Source organism: Carettochelys insculpta, chromosome 26 (assembly GCF_033958435.1).
Source record: "Carettochelys insculpta isolate YL-2023 chromosome 26, ASM3395843v1, whole genome shotgun sequence".
Lineage (NCBI taxonomy): Eukaryota > Metazoa > Chordata > Testudines > Carettochelyidae > Carettochelys > Carettochelys insculpta.
The window spans coordinates 15277921-15297014 of record NC_134162.1 but is presented as its reverse complement, the minus strand read 5'-3'; the positions used below and the strand labels follow the sequence as shown (position 1 = coordinate 15297014).

The following is a 19094-nucleotide window of genomic DNA, read 5'->3' as shown; positions in this document are numbered from 1 at the left end:
CCACCAGCGCCAGGAAGGAAGGGTTTGGAACTAAGCTTTGATAGCTTATCTGCTTAGGATCCTACTGACAAGAGCCACATCCATTCTGAAGCAGCCACTGCTACGGCAGTAGGAGATAGCCCTGAAGAGAGGCCTCACAAAGCAGACCCTCACTGCTCCAGGGCCACTGTGAAACACACTCTGCAGCCTCCAGCTCCTTTTTATTCCCCTGCCAAAAACAAACAGAACCTTTGCCGAGATTAACATTAATTTAATATTTCACAGTCTGGTATGTACAGCACGGCCGGGGCAGGGATTACCTGCCCTGCTACTAAAACGTGCCAAAAACAACTCCGGCAGCTTGTGCAGTTGTCTCAGACACCAGGCGACTGCAAAACAGCATGAGCAAGGCTGCGCTTGGCATGTGCAGCTGTTTGCCAGGATCTCCCCACATCACTCCCTCCTGTGGTTCCCAGAATCACGTCACCTCCACCCTGGGCTCAGTGTCAGTCGGAGGTTCATGCGGGGCTACACTTTGCACTGGAGGTAACCAATCATCATACCGCGGCTTTCACTGCCACAGGTTAAACCCACAGGCCTCCCTGAGTCAACAGAGCCATCATGGGACCAACAGTTAGTGGTGTAACGCAGCTGGGCTGGAGCTGGGGCTGGAGCTGACTGACAAGGTTTCCAAGGAGAAGGCCTCTGCTGTTTTCACCACTAGTGCCCTGTGGATTCAGGGCCAATTTAATAGGTTCTAACTATTCCCTTTCCCCACAAATCAACTTGTGCAACAGGCTTTTGTGCTGATTGGTGCTGGGGCTCCCAAAGGAGTAAGACGGGGGAGTTACGCACCACTGCAATTTTCCCCTGGGAGCCCAAAGCCCAGTCCTGTTCCTCTCACTCCAATGGCACTTTCGCCACCGACTCGTGTGGGGCGGGGGCTTCCCCAGAGCACAGTGTTTTTCCTTGTGATTGTTTGCAGCAGGGAGAAAGGGGCTGGATGGCGCTCCCCCCTCCAACATTTTATAACAAAATTGGAAGGACAGTTTGTCCTGGACAGGCATCTGAGCCTATGACAGGAGCCTGGGAGGTTTCCCCCTCTTTCGAACTAATGGAGCCAAGTTGTCTCCGGCTCTCTCTGGACAACAATTTAAACTGCACTAGGCACAACAGACAACAGAGAGAAACTGCCCCCACACCCATTACTGTGAAATGCATTTGCAAACAGAAGCAGTAATTTGATTCCTGTGACTTGGATCCCAGAGATCAGATATGGAGCTAGCAGCCTGATGAGTGCAATTAATGAGCAAGGAAAATCTGGCCCATGCAGTGTCTCATGGCAGGTGTCTTCAGCAATGCGTCAGATGTTTCTCTGCAGCATCATTTCTGATATACAGTCGGACAGATTCTGATCTCAATTTCTCTACAACACACAGAGAGGAACTCCACTGACTTCAGTGGAGTTTCTCCAGTTTTGTGCCTATGGAAGATAGATCTGAATCTGACCCTTGTCTGCAGAAACTCTTCCTGGAAACCTGTCTTCATCTTAAAAAAAAAAAAAAAGATGGGGAACATTTTGGATGGGTGTTGATTTCTGGAAGCCTGACAATGACACCTAATCCAGATCTTCGGGGAAAATAGGGTTTTCTGGAAATTATTTTATTCTATCTGAATGTGCAGCAGGAAAAAAGGATGCCATTTTTTCTCCTTGCAATTTCAGCCAATCCAATGTGACTCAATAATTTCTCGGCATGTGCATTGCTGATGCAGTGGGGAAAATACAGAAGAAAGGGCATCTTGCAGCTGCATTCAGAACCAATTACTATAGCCTCAGTAGCAATGGCTGCTGCAATCCCTCAGTGGTAGCCTTAGACCAGTGGCTGGCATGGTGTGTCACTTCCAGAAGAGGGGAGGATTCCTGGTACTCCAGGACAGAGTGGTGTGTCCGTCACCTTGCCTGTAATCCTCAGTGCTGCTCCAAGGAGCAAGCCCGGTTCTGCGGTGAGATGCACTGCAGTCAGAACAATAAAGTGCTCCGAAGGCTGGCCATCCGACCCCACCGCCACCGTGTGCCTGCTGCCACCACAAAGTCCTGCAGGCAGCGTGGCTGAACTCGACAGGAGCTTCCCGCAGCTGCAGGAAAATGACATTGTACCATTTCACGGTGCTGGCCACGGCAACACAGACAGCAGTCGGACAAACCCTTGGGAAAGAGTCCCACAGCAGCTATCGGGTGACCTGTGAAAAAGGAAGCACATATCAGAGCAAAGTCTGACAAGCTATTGACCGGTGAGCTTAGAGTGGGATCTTCTCCTAAACCCTAAGGGAACACATTGTTTTCCAGACCGACTAACTTTCAGTTGCTTCCTGCATCGCTCAAGGGAGACCACTGAGCAGGGATCTGGAAGAAAGCAAGACCATATTCCATTGTTTCTTTGTGCCTGCCTGTCTGTGGCCACCTGAGGTCTCCGATTCTTAGACAGCTTTTGCACCTTATTGCTCAGGGTATATACAACACCCAGCAAAAGGCGAGCCTGGTCCTTCCCTCTTCCGCGCTACAAAAAATAATCTGGATTCTGGGCCATGTCAGATCGGCAGCCTGGGTGTTGTAAGAAGGAAACAAACTTAAAACCTATGTGGCAAACAGCTGGGGTCACTGCCTGTGGGAAAAATGACAGAGGGATTTTCCCAGGGCAGTTCCACCTCTATTTCCATAGGGCCTGATTCTCCACTGCCTAGTGTGGCCACTGACCCTGGGGCACAGGAGGTTAAACACTATCATTCTGATTGCACACGCTGGTGTCAGGGCCCACACCCAGTACACGGCATGTTCGCAATGGGAGGGGCTCCTGCCCTCCGCCCTGTATTCCTGCTACAGCTGGTACAGCCATTGGGGCGTAACTCAGGGAACATTCATACCTCACGTGTGGTACCTGAACCTCCCCCAGGTCATACCACCAGGGTCTCAGCCCCCTTCTGCTCTCACTCAGCAAAGATTTCATTGACAACACAAGGGACAGGGCAATGGGGAAGTCGATCCACTAACAGCAGTGGAGTCACTCCCGATTTACATTGGCATGCACTGCACTTTTCTCCGATAACGATGACACTTACACTGGTGAAAAGCCAGTGTAAGAGCAGAATCAGGCTCACTGCACTGCACTGAACTAGTAGATCATTAAAGTCCCTCTGCAGCAAGAGTGCTGTCAAGTGGTCGTAGCAGGGACCGGGGCTTAATGCTCCTGACTTCTATGTGTGGCTCTAACTCAGAGCGTGACTGTGGGTGAATCACTTCCCCTCTTTGTGCCTCAGTTTCCCAGCGGTAACCAAGAGGTAACAGCCCTCCACTGAACAGGAATGGCAGGAAGCCCATTCAGTTCCTGTTGGTGGTAAGAGAATGAACATCTAAATGCATCTCTTGCATCACGCAGTCTGGAAAAGAAGCTTTAGCCTGCAGAAATCCCTTCGCCGGGCTGCAGGTGCGTGAGTGTGTGTCAGCAAGTACGTATAGTTCGGAAAGAGAGAAATAAGTTTACAAAACCTCGGGGAAGGATTTATAAGCCAGGCAGGTAATGATCTAATTAGTTCCCAAAGCATAGTCTTCTCTGATACAGCATGTGCTGCGTACTGTAAATTCTCCACGGAAACCACACTGAAAAGTGTCTGCCAGGCTTTTAAATGTTGGGTTATACCGACAGCTGTGGATCGTTTCACAGTCTTCGGATGTTCATACCCTATTTATCCATTACAATGTCCCTTCTTACGGATTTCACAGCAGGACTCACGATTTCTCTCAAGGCACCCATCAGAGGTGTAGATGTGTCTGAAATATTGCTGTTCAAATTCCATCCCTGGCTGCTTGTGCATGCCAAGTATCAGGCACCTTCAGCACAAAGCAGTCAGTCAGCGAATCCATTGCAGAATGGCCGGAGGATCAGACTGGAAGCATTAAAAACCAAAACAAAAGAGGGTCATTTGTGCACAGCACAGACCCACAGGTAAGGAGAAGAAATGTGCTTATTACTCCACCACCCAGCTGCTAAGAATGTAGCAGATAAAGCCAACTCTTAAAAGAGGAACAGGGAGAACAGAAAGGAGCAGGGGCGCTAGTTTAAGTGACAGAGAAAGGAAGGACGAGAAAGTGAGTTTACCAGCAGAACTGTTCAGAAATTAGTCATCAAAACAATTTTTGAGGAAAACTGCCCTTTTTGTTTCAATCAAAATGTTTCTAAAAATGTGAAGATTTTGACAAAATTGAATTTAGAAAAAACCTCCAAATGCTTCATTTTGAGAAAGTTAAAATGTCCTGTTTAGGCATTCTCAAAATTAAAAGGCCTGTTTTTTCATTTTGAAATTACACTCAGAACAAAGTTCACTCTTGTTAGGCAATAAACATATTCAAAGTTTTCAAAGGTCAAAATCCCCCTGAAAAGATTCTGGTTTCCCCAAACTAAACGTTTTGATCAACCTGAAATTTTTAAAAACAAATTTTTCACAAAAAACGTTGAAAAATATTTTTGAAATTGTGGAATTCCCAGCAAAATGGACAATTCAATTCCCATCCAGCTCTATTTTCCAGCTGCGCCTAGTGGTTTAAGGTGACTCAGCTGAGTAGTGAAAATGCATGAACAGCTAAAGAAATCAGAGAGACAAGCAGAGCTCCCCGTAAGCTGAATGCTTGGGCAGCTGGCCAGGAGAAACTCAGGTCTGCTCCACTGATTACCAGAGTGCCCACAACCAGCAGCATGTGTTTCTCTTGGAGCTGAACATCCACACATGCCTTGATGCATAAAGAAAAATATATTCTGCCCACCGATGAAAAAAAATTAGAGAGAACATTGGAAACAAGAGGGTGAGGATGCCTTTTATTGCACCAACTTCTATGGGTGAGAGAGTCAAGCCCTCAAACTTACACAAAGCTCTTCTTCAAGTGCTTCCCCCTCAACCCCGCCTGTGATTCTCCCGCCTGCCTCTTGCATCTTTGAGCCTTATTCTCCAACGGGGTGGCAACATATTCTCAGTGCTGCCAAATTCAGCAATTTTTTCAAGAGTCTGGAGATATTTAATGTTTACATAACACCCCAGCTCCTGGAGTCATGTGATTCTGAGAAACTCTTAGCTCTTACCTGTTTAAAAAAGAAAAAACAGTTTCTACCTTTCCCAGTTGCACAGAAAAGCTGGAATACACAACCCTTTAAATATTCAGAAATGAGATAGGAAATAAAAATAATCCAACAATTATTATTTTTCATTCTTACTATTTTTAAAAGAATGCCCTGATTTTGGGGGGCTGTGTCACGAATTTTGACCACTCAGCACTAAAGACAGTGTATTTTGCAGGGGTAAATTGTAGTGTTTTAATAGGCAAATCCCCTCTCTGCTGAGACAATAATTTGTGGCTAAGTTCTTTGGAGTAATGATCTCTCCCCTTCACATTCAGGGATAAACTGTGACAATGTCACCCTCTCCTCTTGTCTAGGTGTCATTGAAATTATTTATCAAATGAGCTTCCTGAAGAATAGTTGGTCTGGAGATTGTCTGCTAACGGAAATGGCCAAACTGTCGTGAGCAAGCAAGCCAACACATTTGGCTGCTTTTCCTGCTCGTGAACGGTGACTGAACAGACATAGTCAATACTGTGATTATTTAACAAGATGTTTGATGGAAACTTCCCCCTGTGGATTACTGATGCACAGTCTGCGTTGGCTGCTGCTTCCAGTCGTGATACGCTCATTTGCTATTCTTGATTAATGCTGGGGGGAGGGTGGGGGCGGTGCCCAGGACTTTATGAACCAGGGCTCTTGAAGTGCTCTCCAGCGGGACACCAACAAACACTGGTTGCTTTGGAAAATGTTGCACTCCATCTCCAGGTTGCAGCTAGCCCAAGGGAAAGGCAGATGAAAGCACAGTGCACCTTCGGAGGAGCACGGGACGCAGCTGTGTGTCCTGGCCCACCACCAACACTGCTGCTGGGGGGGCACCTGAACTGCAGCAGCTCCAGCCCCCTTCACAACTGACCTGTCCCTTACAAGGACACAGAGCCATTACGCTCACACCTAATTCAGACACCGACTGGGGGGTGGGGGGACAAATTTAAATGGGCAGTGTAAAAGGGGGATGGGGGAAGGAGACTGGTCTGGAAATCCAGCTCAATTGCTCATCAGCGTTTGATGCCTGTGCCGGGGAGACTGCTCTGACGTTCAGAAAACTGGTTTAGTACGGATGTGCCATTTGTGGAGGAAAATCCGAATAAATAAATCCCGGCACCGCTTTTCGGAAGGATGATTTTACAGCAGGGGGTGCCGGGTGAGCACAGCTAAAGCATAAAGAATAATTATCCTCAACTCTATGAACAATGATTACAAAATTATGCAACTGATTAACCATGACATACATGTAATTACTAATGAGTTTGATAAAATTTTAATTATACCTTGTTCTCCAGGGCATTCAGCAAGCCATGAAAATAATAATCATGTCGCTCTCTGCCACAGATGACTGCTCCCACCGGGGGAACACTGCCATCCCCGAAAGCCCTCCCAGACGCAGGCTGCTGGGGCAAGAGGCAGGCTGTGATGAGCCTTTTGCTCCAGAGAACTGCCTGGAGTCCAGCACCTCCCTGCAAGGCTAGCACAGACTGCAAACTGGTACTTGGTAGCCAAAGCACAGGGCTGCTCTGCTATCCCCCGCAGGGAGCCCCTCCACCACTTCTACCTGGGTGCGTCGTTTCACCGCCTCACAAAACACACCAGGACAGACACCTGGCCACGGATCTGACGTTTGCCACTACTGCATTGTTCGCTTGGCTTGTGTGTCCCAGCTTCAGCCCCACGCTGTGTCTGCCTGTAAGCTCTCCACCCCAGCTACCGTCTGCCACACTGGGTCGGCGGGCGACACATCAGGGGCCCGCTCTCAGGTGGAGCTCAGGTTTTACCATACCAACATGAAAGACTCTGGGCAGAATCTCCAGGCAAGGACGTTCTCTTCTCTTCCTGCCCGTGTGCCACGGGGGGCATCAGTGGACTGCAGAAACAAAGGACTATGTGCGCTGAAGGGAAGGAGGGGGGCGCCTCCCACCAGCACGTCCAGCTCTGAGCTGTGAATCCTCCCAGCTCCCGCTGCCCTGAGCCCCAGCCCAGTTCTGCCAGTGCCCCGCTGGCTCCCTCGGTGTCTACGGCAAACGCAGGGCCTGGAAGAGCAGACCAGCACGTGTACCTTGGTCGTCTTGACTTTGTTGCCAGTGCTGCAGCTCCATCCAGACAAGTCCGGCAGCACTTTACACTCCTCCCCGTCTAGGCACGGCTCCATTTGACACCACCACTTCTGAAGGACTATGGAGGCTGAAAGGAGAGAGGGCAGGTGAGGGCCAGAGCAGAGGGAGGCACGGCGCCAGTGGGGGGAGCTCCTGTTGAGGCAGGCCAGTGCGGGAGCAGCAGGGAGTGAGCTGGCGGGTGGGTAACGGAAAGCTTGGAGATGGTTCACCAGCGCTGACTCGCACCCCTGGGACTTCCCTCTTCCCTCTCCCCACAGCATCTCCAGCAGCGGGAACGGGGAGAAAAGGCAGAGACAAAATGAGCCCTGAACCTGGGTTTTCCTCCCTTAGCTTTGGGGAACAACGCCAGCGGTCTCTGACCATGCTCAACAAGGGGTTTCTGAGAAGTGCTGCGCCAGCGCCTGGCCTCCCCGTTTGCTCGTGTTCCATCTAACTCCACCCATGCTGCCACCCTGGGCCGAGCTCAGCGGCCTTGTGGTTAGGAAATGAGTGCTCGGCGCCCACGCCTGCAGCCAGGCCTCAGCAGAGAGCAGCCCCCAGCCGGGCTGGCCCAGGACAGTTCCACGGCAGCACTGCGCAGTGAGCAGAAGAGACACTGCCTAGGGCACCTGCTGCTGATTGCATCACTGGCACTGTCCCACGCCAGGGTGGGAGCTGGGGTACAGCGGGGCCTGGAGCCAGTGAACTGAACTGTAGACCCTGCGTGGGATGGGAACCACGTCCAGACTGCGGCTCCCCAGCCACCGTTCCCCCACTGCCCAGCACCAACGTCGTGGGGCCAGTCACCTCTGCCGGGTGCTCAGGCAGGCCGGTCGCACTGCTGCTCAGCAGGACTCCCCAGCACTGAAGGGCCCAGAAGAGGCTGCTCCGTTGGACAGCAGCAAGCACAGAGTGCTGTTAGTATCTGCCTCATGCACAAGGCACAACAGGCACCAGGCAGGGCAAGGAGTCCCAGCCCACTACTATCAAAGGGAGTCTTCGCACCAAGCACCCAACGCGCATGCTCCTGCCACTGTGAGCTGCCACCGGGCCCCAGGTTAGTGCCCACCACTGAGCTGCCTGAGCATCCGCCTGGAGCAGCTCGGCACGGGAGCCAGCACCAGACACATCCAGCCAGTGCACCGCATCTGGAAACAAGCTCTTCCCTTCCCTCGGGGCCGAGAGCAGAGCCACTGCAGTGCAGCAGGAGGAGTGGCGGTCGCTGGAGGGGAAGTGCTGGGAACGGAGCAGGAACTCTGTCCCGGTTGGAGCCCCCGGCCCAGGTCCCGACCCTAGCGGGCGTCCTGCACTCTGCTGGGCATGCATGCAGGATTCCTGCCCCAGCTCCCCAGCACGTGCACTCACCGTCCACGCAGGAAGGTGCTGCGCGCGTCGTCCCTGCCACCTGCCCCGGGAAGCAGGAGCATTTCACCGTCTGGGAGCGCTCCTCGATCTTCTTCTTATTGCAGCACCGGTGGGCAGCAATGACTTCGCATGTGCCAGGCTCTATGTGCACTGGGGGAAGCAAAGAGCTGCACTGATCCAGGCCGTGGAGCCAGGGCCCTGGCCCAGACGTCGGCTTAGCAGGCGCCAGCCAACGCCAGCCCCCACGGAGCAATGAAAAGGCTGGAAAGAGCCAAGTCTGCAGCGCGGCACGCAGCCACCCAGCCCCACGTGCTGCAGCAGCACAGACAGACCAGATGGGAGCCAGGCTTGGGGGGCCCTTTCTACTGGGCATCGTCACAGGCCCTCCACACTCTTGTCCTCAGTGCTCTGCCTGAGCCAGAGGCAGGGGTCCCGTTGGCTCCGCAGGGCAGCCTGGCGCTCGGTCAGGTCCTTACGCCCTGTCCAGGGGCCAGGGGCTGAGTGCTGACAAGCTGGGGCACTCAGCAAGACCATGTTATGCCAGCACACTGCCACCCTCCCTGGCGCTCGCACTTGGGCTCCAGAGAGATGCTGAGGACACAGGTACACACAGCCCCAGTCCGGCCACAGGCTCCCCCACTGCTCCAGTGCATTCAGTTCCCAGTTCCCAGCGTTGTCCCTGCAGCTGCGCAGGTGTGACAGGAGTTCGGCAGCTGCTGTGCTCTGCTCGCCCACTCCCAGGGCCGCCTGGGAAGAGCCAGCATCACACAGGCCGATGGGTGTTTTCTGATCCAGTCATGCACCAGTCTGTGGCTGTGAGCAGGGAAAGTAACTTACATTTCTGCCAGGTGCTGTCCTATTGCAACCCAGGCCCCTGCCAGCTCTGCTCCAGCTCCTGGCTGGCTCATGCCGCAGCTCCGTTAGCTCTGGCTGGAGCTGTGCACTGCAGCACATCTGCGTCCTTTCACCTCTGGCTGTGAGTGAGCCGGGCCATGTTTCCAGGGCCGGTGCCTGATGGCAGACGGGCCTCTGGCCAGGTGCTGCTGATACAGGAGCTTAAACGAGGCCTCCACGCAGCTAAGCACACTGGTGTGGCCCAGTCCACCAGCTCCTGACCCACCAGTAGGTTGCAGCGCTGCACACACACACACACACACACACACACAATATCTGGCAGAGGGAAAGGCTATACCAAAACCAGGTGGTGAGGGAACTGGAAGCGCAGTCCAGGCCTGATGCCAGACAACAGAGAGGGGACAAGACCTTGAAACAACATCACCTTCACTGCCAGCCCCAGAGGCTCCAACCCCAGGGCTGTTCATTCAGGGCCCCGGAGCTGTCCAGTCGGGGGAGAGAAAACCTTGGGTTACTTTCACTCTGTAGCAGTAGTGCAATTTCGTCATGCTCAGCAGAAAGGGAGGCTGTAGTTCTCCTGCTCTTTACCCACCATTAAGATATTAAAAACAAAGGAAAACTAATGCACTGGCTTATTTCCTCTGAGATTCTGGTCCAGATGTTAGTTAGCATCACAGGGGGTAATGGCCCACCCATCCACAAGACAAATTAGTCAGACTTTAATCCCGTGACCTGAGAGTGAGTGATCCCTGCAGGACAGGTCTTCCTTAATGAGGCCTGAAAGCAGCCAACGCAGAGCTGGACACTGACGTCCCGACGTGCTACCAGGAACACACGTAACTGAGGCTAGGACTGGGAGCCAGGCTGAAACAGGCTTACGGCTGTTAAGCTTTCACCAGGTGCCAGCGTGCAATTTATGCAGAGATGTGCACATGCAGAGCCGGTTCTGAATGAACAAAGGCCTGCTTGACCTGGCATGAGGCACAAACCTATGCAGTAAAGGGGAGATTTTAAACAGGTAGCTCTTTATTCTGTTGGGAGACCCAGCACCCTTCCTGCCAGGGATCTTTCTAAGGACAGCCCAGCAATCCCAAGAGGAAGGTCAGCTGCTCTGCAGTGTCATCTGTACCCGGCTGATTTCAGGCTGATTTAGTAACTGAGTGAGAAAACAGCCTCTCTTATAAGGCAGATTGTTTGCTGGGAAACATGAGTGACACTGAATGGTGAAACCTGTTCTGTGGGCTCTGCCACCAGGCTGCAGACAGCAGCTCTGGGATGGAGGCGCATAAGACCCCCTTGCCACAGTAATTTCAACACCTGGGAGCCTGCACGCCACGGCCTTTCAGGGACTTGGTGGCTCCCAAGTGCCTCAGGCTTTTCTGAATATGGGACTCAGGCTCCCACGTCACTATGGTGCTTCTCAAAGTCTCATTTTTTGCTGCCACTAATAATACACAAATGGATAAAGCCCACTGCAGGTTACCTGGAATGTCCCTTGCCAAGGCTCGGGCTCCCAGACAATGGATGAGCAGCCAGCGGCCAGATCTCTGACACAAGGGCTCTGCTGGCTCTGCGCACAGCACACCAGCTCACTCTGCTCACTCCGCAGCAGCAGCCACAGGGCACGCACAGCCCTGCCAATTGCAACCGGCGTGTTATGTCAGCTGTGTGAAATCCACGGTAGCTGGCTTCTCCCTCGTGAGTGGCAGCACGCACGGAGACGCCTGCTCCTATCAGGACCGTGCTTTGCTCCAGAGGCCCCAGTTCTGCATCCACACACAGAACTGTCCCTTCACACTCCTCTATGTCATGCCCAAGTCCAGGGTGCTCCAGGTAAGGGGATGGGGCGAGGCAGAGCAGGGGCAGGGCTTAGGGGAAGGGGTGGGGTGGGGTGGGGGCAGGGAGAGGATGGAGCAGAGGTGGGGTGGGAGTGGGGTCTGAGGCAGGGCATTATACCAGGCCCTGTGCCCCCCCTTCTCCAGGATGGCCCTGGTCATGCCCCAGTAAAGTGGGCCCAGATTAGGCAAGGCCACATGTTCTTCTTCCAGAACGGTAGGCCTGGTAGTTCGTTATCTGTCTGTCTGTCTGTCTGTCCGTCTATTGATGCTCCATTTGCTCAAGAGCCCCTCTTAAAACGCAAGAGCTACGAACATGAAATTTGCCCTGCAGTCTCCTGACTTAAACCAAGGTCAGGGTTCAGCTGTGCCTGGAGAGTGGGAAATGCCTGCAATCCCAGGGCCTCCCAGGACACAGAAAGGAGGGGGCAGAAGGAGGAGGGGGGGCTGCAGGCCGCAGGGATGTGATGCTGAGAGTGGCCACTGGGGGCAGCTGCAGCACCAACAGACTGTGGAGGGCCAGCTGAAGGGGCTGGAGCAGGAGGGCAACTGAGCAGGCAGCCCCCTGAAGCCCATTCCCTCCACCTCCGAGAGCCTGTAGGCTGCCGGAGGGGGCAGCCACTACCTCAAGCAAAGACTCCCTGGAGAAGCTGTAGGCCTGGGAGGCAGCAGCAAGCTGGAGTGAGGCCAGGGCTGGCCCACAGAGCGCCAGCCCCCACATGACAAGCACACAGCCCCAGATCCCCCCTCAGCAGCAGCCACTGGCTGGAACTGCTGCCCTGGCTCTGCTGCTGTAGCAGTGCCACCCTCACTCCACGAGCGGCTCCAGTAACACCCTCCTCACCTCCCAGCCCCCCATCCTGGGACTCCTGCCCTAACGGCTGCACCTCCCACCTGCCTTCGGCAACCCCAGCCCTCCTGCCCCCCTCACTGCTGAACCTCACTCCAGCCTACACTTTTCTTCACTTCAGACCAGTACGATCACTGAGAACCAGCACGTCTGCTTTTCCTGCATGTTCAAAACGTGAGCTGAGCAGTGCCGGGCACCGCTCGGCCTGTGCATGCCTGTCATCTCCCAGCAGTAGCACCTACTGAAAACCAAGGTGCTCCGAGACAGGCGCCTGCCCGGCTCAGCTCTGCACCCACCAGGCCAGGCTTTTGCTGGAGAGCTGAGCAGAAAGATATATGAGAGAGAGCCCTTGGATTCTCAAGGAGGCACTGAAACAGAGAGGACAGTGAATACTGATCCCTGTGCCCTCCACTAAACCACCTGCAAGATGCCAAGTTTCAGAACTGCTCTAGGGTGTACAGGGTTGTCATTCACAGCCCCAGCCAGGTTGTTGTATGAAGCCTGTAAACACAGGAATGGGGAGTTAAGTGCAAACGTACTCTGGGTCTCCCCAGCCAGGATCTCTGGGCTGTTTGGTGCTTTGCCCACGGCCGTGGAGAACAAGGATGTTCAGTTCTCCTTCCCTTCCTGGCTCTTCTGGAACATGGGTTACCGAGTGGGGCAGTCGGGAGAAGCGCCACAGAATGCTACAGAGAATCCCAAGCATGCCAAGGGTAACCTGTCTGAAGCCATGCACGGCGTGGCTACCACACTAAACCACATGGACTGGGCCAGCAAGTTCTGAGAACTCTGCTGCTTGTATCTCTATCCCATTTAACAAGTGTTCTCCATAAAGCCGACAAAGAAACTGAGGAGTTGGCCTGAAACTTTGCTCAAATCTGAGTCTAAGTCAGAAATGTTGGAAAGGTCTGAGAAACGCGGCATTTTTAGACAGCATGTCCATTTCCAGGAGCCTTGAGAGACCAGGAACAAGCAGGTTCCCACTGGGCTTGGATCAGACAGACCAGAGAACCACACAAACCACTGGGTGCACATCAAATGGGCCCCCTCTTCAGTATCCAGCCGGGTCAGATCCATCATAGCAACAGCCAGAGGGTGGACCTGAGGCCCCACTGAGCACACCCCAGCCTGGTGAGTGGAGGTGACAGTAAAAATCTCTGGTTGCTCTGATTACCTCCCCTGCTCCTCTGTGAAGGAGTTGGTGCCAGAGGAGGCCAGGAGTCTGTCCCAGGCTGCTCTGTGGGCAGCCTCTGTGTTTCTCTCCTTAGCACAGATTTCGGTCACTCTCTGTGCTGACGTTCCATTTACTGACAGGTTATAACGGGTTTCCACGTGACGAGCACCAGCTCCAGACAGGTGCTCCCTGCCAAGGAGGACCTCAGGAGACACAGCCAGGGATAAGCCTGATTCTATGTGACCCAGCTGTGCAGCACTCACTCCGGAGCATGGCTAAACTATTGGTGAACACATCTATGACTCTCACTCGAGCCAGGCAATAGGGTCCCCCCGCCCCCTGGCAGCAGAACTGGCCTGGAGAGTTCAGAGAGTGGAACCTCAGCGTGAGCTGCCCAAGGAGAGGGCGAAGCAGCCAGCACGTTGGTGAAGTGCTCAGTGCTCCCCTGTGCCGTGCGAAACGGAGCCTCAGTGCCGTGCGAGGCAAAGGGGCAGGCTGCAGCTCGCAGAGCAGCTCGCAGAGCAGCTGGGTGCGGCTGGCCAGGGAGCACGGGGTGCCACGCTACCGAGCGCACCAGCCAGCGCATGCATGAGCCCGAGAGAAGTGGCAGCTGCCGAGTACCCTTCTCCGCGCTGGCGACTCGTGCGACTGACCTGGCTCGTGTCCCGGGGAGCCCTGTTTCACCACGGCCCTCGGTCACTCAGGGCAGGAGGCCAGTGTGGATAGGAGCTGCCTCTGGCCACTCCTGCAGGGGTTATTTCGGGGACTAGTCCATCCCTCCTTGACGCACCGTGTGCAGGCCCACAATGTGCTGCCTTAGCGCAGCACTAGTGCCGCGGGGACCTCTGCAGTTAGTGCCTAGCATAGGGGAGGGCAAAATACAGCACCTCACCTCCTCCTTCCCCCACCCCTCTGTACCACAGCCCCTGCACTCCAATCCTTGGCCCTAGGGATCAGCCCCTCCTGCCTGAGGAGGCAATCCAAACCCCTGCACCCATGCAGGTCAGACTCCTCCCCTGCACCTCCTCCATTAATATCACACACGAGTGCAGCCCTGACTCCCTCCCACGTTCTTGGAGTGGCCCCCACCATACATGATTGCCTGCCCTGGCCTAGGAGTTGGCGCCAGGTGTGACACGCGCGGTACAGCATGGAGCACATACTCAGCTCAGGTGAGCTCCCCCGGGCAGCAGGCCAGAATGCCTGTCCCCCTGCCATCAGCAGCAGGGAGGGCTTTGCTGCGCACAGCTGCGTTCTAACGCGCTAGCTAGACAAGGGCTGGTCAGTGAGTCTGGGACAGCCAGATGCCCTAGCTCACGGGGTGCGCTCACTCCGGCACAGGGGCTTCCTGTGAGCTGCCTTTGCTGCGAACGCACTCCTCCTCCCCGTCAGTCGGCTTCATTGCCGCTTTGGTAAGCAGCATTCCCGCCGCTCCAGAGGGAGCAGCCGTCGAGTTTAATGGCCAATTTACCAGCCCCAGCACCGCACTCTTGCTTCTTCGCCAGCTTGTAGATTGGCAAATAATTACCGCCACGGGAAGGCATCAAATATTTATAGCCCCTTAACCTGGGAGTTTGTCTGCACAGAGCTGCCGCTGCGCTGAACAAAGAGCGCATTAGAGCTGGGTGGCTCACCGGAGGCAGCGCCGCGTCACCGGGTAATTTCTTCCCATACAAGATGTTGCAGCTGTCTGTGTTAATCAATTACTCCTAAGCTCGGCACGCTCTGAGTGGCTGGGATTGGAGGCACCACTTATGCTAACCCTGCTTTGGCTGTGAGACTCTGGGGCCAGCCTAGCTGGGCAGGGCGGCGTATGGGCCCCCCCCAGCCCTTCCCCCATTCTGAGCACTTGCTCAGCCTTTAAAAAGACGAGTCAGGCTGCCAGGGGCTGAACCGCACCAGCTTGCCAATGGCATCAATGCAGCAAGGACCAGGAGGGCCGGGTGGTATTTGTCCCCAAGCAGAGGGCCATGCACCCCACTGAGGGACAGAATGCGCCACTAACCCAGCCCTGGCACGGACAGCATGAAGTCCACAGGCAAATTCTCCACTCTCCACTCCACTCCGCCTTGCTACTGCCTCCCCAGGAGCTGGAGTGCCCTATGCCTTTGGGAGAGCCCCTCCTGCCAGGGCTGGAGCAGGCTGTGTGCAGACGGCTCCCTCGAGAGCCAGCCTGTGCTCTGTGGAGCACATGCCAGACCTGGCCTCCCCCGCCCCTTTTGGGAGCAGGAAGCAGGGCGGCAGCGCTGGGAAGGAGGGAAGGATGAGGAGCTCAGGTTCGCCACTGGGAAGAGGGTTAATGATTTCTTAGTCATGTAGCAAGTTAGCAGCAGAGCAGGAAAAAGAACTCGGGAGTCTTGATTGCTGGTTCTCTGCCTGACCACGAGAAGTTGGGAAGTTAGGAGCTCAGGACACCTCCTGCTCTCCAGCCCTCCTCAAGGCTCATGCTGCTGCCCATTTTCACACCTGGGCACCTAAAGTCACAGGCCCAGCCCCAACAGTTACACAGCTCAGTGAGCAGCCTAGTTTTCAGGGCCATCAAGCACCTGCAGCTCCCACTCAAGTCACCAGGAGCTGTGTGGATGGGGCACCTCTGAAAGGTCAGGCCACGTTTATTGGGATGATGCCCTGTGAAAACACGGGCCAGGCTCTACACTTGGAGGGGGTAATAACACAGGGCAAGGCCACCTGCAGTGGCAGGAATCAGAAGAAAGTCGGAGGAAGTCTCTGCCGGGGGAACAGAGCTCAGCAGGTTCCATCTGATTTGTCTGCCCATGTGCGGAATGAATTTTGTTCGTGCATGGCTCAGGAGGGGCTGTGCGACTCACCTCCACACTGGTGCACACAACAAAACTCACTCTGCACACGGACACTGTGGCGGGCATGGGGCTGATGGGCTCGGTGCATGGGGAGGGGCTCAGGGCTGGGGCAGGATGAGAGCGCTGGCTGGCAGTGTGGGCTCTGGGATGAGGAGTTTGGGGTTGCAGGAGGTGGCTCTGGGCTGGGGCTGAGTGGTGTGGAGGCTGGAAGCAGGCCCAGACCAGGAAGTTGGGGTCTGCATGGGGGTCAGGGTTAGGGTGCAGGATCTGGGAGGAAGTTAGGGACTTAGGGGGCAGGGAGGGAGCTCAGGGCTGGTATGTGGGGCATCTACCCCAGGCTACTCCCATTTGTTGTTGAGGGGGAACACGTAGCTTCATGAGGCATTGGCACTCACCTGCAGACACCCTGAAGCTCCCATTGGCTGCAATTCCACCCAGTGGAAGCTCAAGGCAAGGGCAGGGTGGGACAGAGCTTACCAGCACTCACGGTGATGCAGTGCCAGGGGGTGGAAGGGAGGAAGGGAGGGGCGGTGCACTCCTCCAGGCCAGCAGAGAGCTGCGCCCTCGGCAGCCCCGGATGCGGCAGTCCCAAGTCCCTGTGTGGGCTTATTAGGCAGCTGCACAGCCACACAGCTAAGAAGGAATGTTGGCGCCTAGGTTTGGAAAAAAACCCACAGGCTGAACCTAAGACAGCTGCCAATCATGGGTTACTAGCCATATGCCAGTCTTACGCCCACTGCCTGGCTTCCAGGCACGACGGATTTTGCAATTTCCATCAGTTCTATTTGGCTTTGTTTATTGTCAGGTTATGGTCATTTTCTTTTAATGAACCATCACTTTCATTCCTGCCCATAATAATCCCACCATTACCTAGCCTGGAAGTGCTTTGATTACTTCTCTGGCTGTACGTTTTATTCTCTCTTTTAAATCCCACCATAACTCAGGTTTGTGGAAATGACAGACTTTGGTGCAAGTGAAAAGCAAAGTAACTTGTTATGGAGCAGAGGTGTCTGTCTGCTGCTTCTGGTTTCATAGGTAATGAGATTGGCCACATAAGCTCAGGAATAAGCAGCGATTCTGGGGCTCACTTTATTGTGAACAGTCATGCAGATCTGTGCCCTGGGACATTACACACATTGACACAGGGAGCTGTTAAAAACCTGCTTAGATCCTTGCTCTCCTTTCCAGTGAGCTCCCCCGTGTCCATCTCAGGGACGGGGTGGCTGCAATGCCGTTCTTTCCTTAAGAACAGTGCTCACAACCGAACGCCTCCAGCAGCTTTCAGTCCGGCAGGAACTCATTAAAGTGTGACTATTGTTCAGCTCCCTGCAATGTCACTGCTGGATCCCTGCCCACCTGTCCGTTTGCCATGCTGTCCAGCCAGCTGCCCATCGCCAGCCCAGAACCAGATGGCACTGACGGAAAGAGGGGGGACTCATCCATGTCAGAGCCAGGGGTGTTCATGCAACCAGATACTCCCCCGTGTCTTCTGCCTTTGGGGCAGGAAGCAAATGGCTGAGGAGGAAGGTAGCTCGTGTGTTACTGACTGCCTCAGCGTTCAGTCCTTGCCCATCACTAACTAATTCCACTCAGCTGTTTTAAAAAGGGGAGGAAAGGCAAAACCCCCCAAATACTCAGCCCTCTCTCACAGCCTCCAGCCTCCTGCTGGCCCAGATTGAGGAGAACATCCCTGTGGAAGGCAATGGGGCTTAAGCACCAGTTTAAGATCATGCCCACACTAATGTGACCCTAGAGCCGAGCTCTGCACAGAAGGCTGGATGTCTTCTGGCCATCAGCAAGATTTCTGGGCAACCTGCACAGAGTGGAGCAAACCCTCCTCTTGGCAGCCAAGGAGCTTACCACATGTGTGAAGGGGTTCCGGGGCCAGGGAGCACGCTGTGCGGCCGAGGTGCCACACTGCTGCCTTAGGTGGCCCCTGCAGCGTTCAGCGTGTGGACAGGGAGAGAACTCTCAGCACGGGAAAGCAAGCAGGGCAATCACCCAGAACTCACTGATACACCTCAGCTCTCTCCCCTTTCCTGGCCAGCAGGCCCTGGAGTTCTGCTGGTTGCTGGCACTCCCTCCTCCTGCCCTCGGCCATGCCATGCGGGCCTGAGTGGGCGCCTGTGGCTGGCACAGCCCACTGGCTCCGAAGACCTGGCAAGCCAAGCGGTAAGCTGACCCCGGTGCTCACAGGTCTGCCACGTGCTGAGGAGACACCCAGGTCTGATGAACCAGGGAGCTTCCCCCAGCCAGATCCCCAGCTGCCACCACTCGGCAATAAACCAACAGAGCACACTTGGGAAAGGGGCTGAGGGCAGAGCATGTAGACAGCCAAGCACACTGAGCCTGCCCAGAGAAAGGCGGGGGGCTTTGATCATAGCCACGACACTGGGACGACGGGTACATCTACCCTTCGAGCCAGCAGAGCGCCTCCCAGCTCGCGCGCACATACCTGTGCAAGCTCTGACAGGCCAGTGTGGCTGCAGTACCATGGACAGCGGCAGCGTCTGGGCAGGCTCCCACTGCTCTCACTAGGCTACTATTTTAGCTGCTAACCAGCCCCAGGAGAGCATGCACAAGTGTGTGTGCACACGCTGGGCATCATGCCCAGTGCCTCACACCGACACAGCCCAGACACACCCAGGATGGTGGGATCCACAGCACGAGCTCACACTGCGTGTTCGGCCTGCAAAGCAATCATCATTGGTGCTCCTCATCCCCTTGTCAGCTGTGCCTCTCAGCACCCCGGCAGGAGCAGAGTGAGGCTCCGAAAGGCTAAAGGAGAGACGCGCGGGGGGCTGGCAGGGGCAGACAAGTCCAGATGTGGGCACCTGCAGCAGCATGCTGATTTCAGAGGTGCTGAGGCCACTCCGCTCCCGGGGACGCCAGCCAGAGCAGGGAGTGCTCCGCTGACTGAGATGTCTGCGATACGTCTGTTGGCCTCATTACAGATTTGCCT

The 19094-nt window shown here is 54.8% G+C and overlaps 1 protein-coding gene across 7 annotated transcripts in view; it reads right to left on the bottom strand.

The window, feature by feature from the left end:
• Window positions 1–235: 235 nt before the first annotated feature.
• The window catches only part of TAFA3 (TAFA chemokine like family member 3), a 44168-nt gene continuing 25309 nt past the window's right edge, over window positions 236–19094 (bottom strand). The window contains exons 4-8 of one of the 7 annotated variants that reach the window (XR_012642600.1): window positions 8600–8749; window positions 7198–7322; window positions 4896–5108; window positions 3716–3921; window positions 236–2220 (exon numbers count right to left, since the gene is read on the bottom strand). Coding sequence is in view for 3 of the 7 variants with exons in the window: in XM_074977764.1 (XP_074833865.1) it covers window positions 6913–7005; window positions 7198–7322; window positions 8600–8749 (368 nt within the window). In the remaining 4 variants the exon portion in view is untranslated. The other 6 variants (XR_012642599.1, XR_012642602.1, XR_012642601.1 and 3 more) reach the window with 6 other exon arrangements.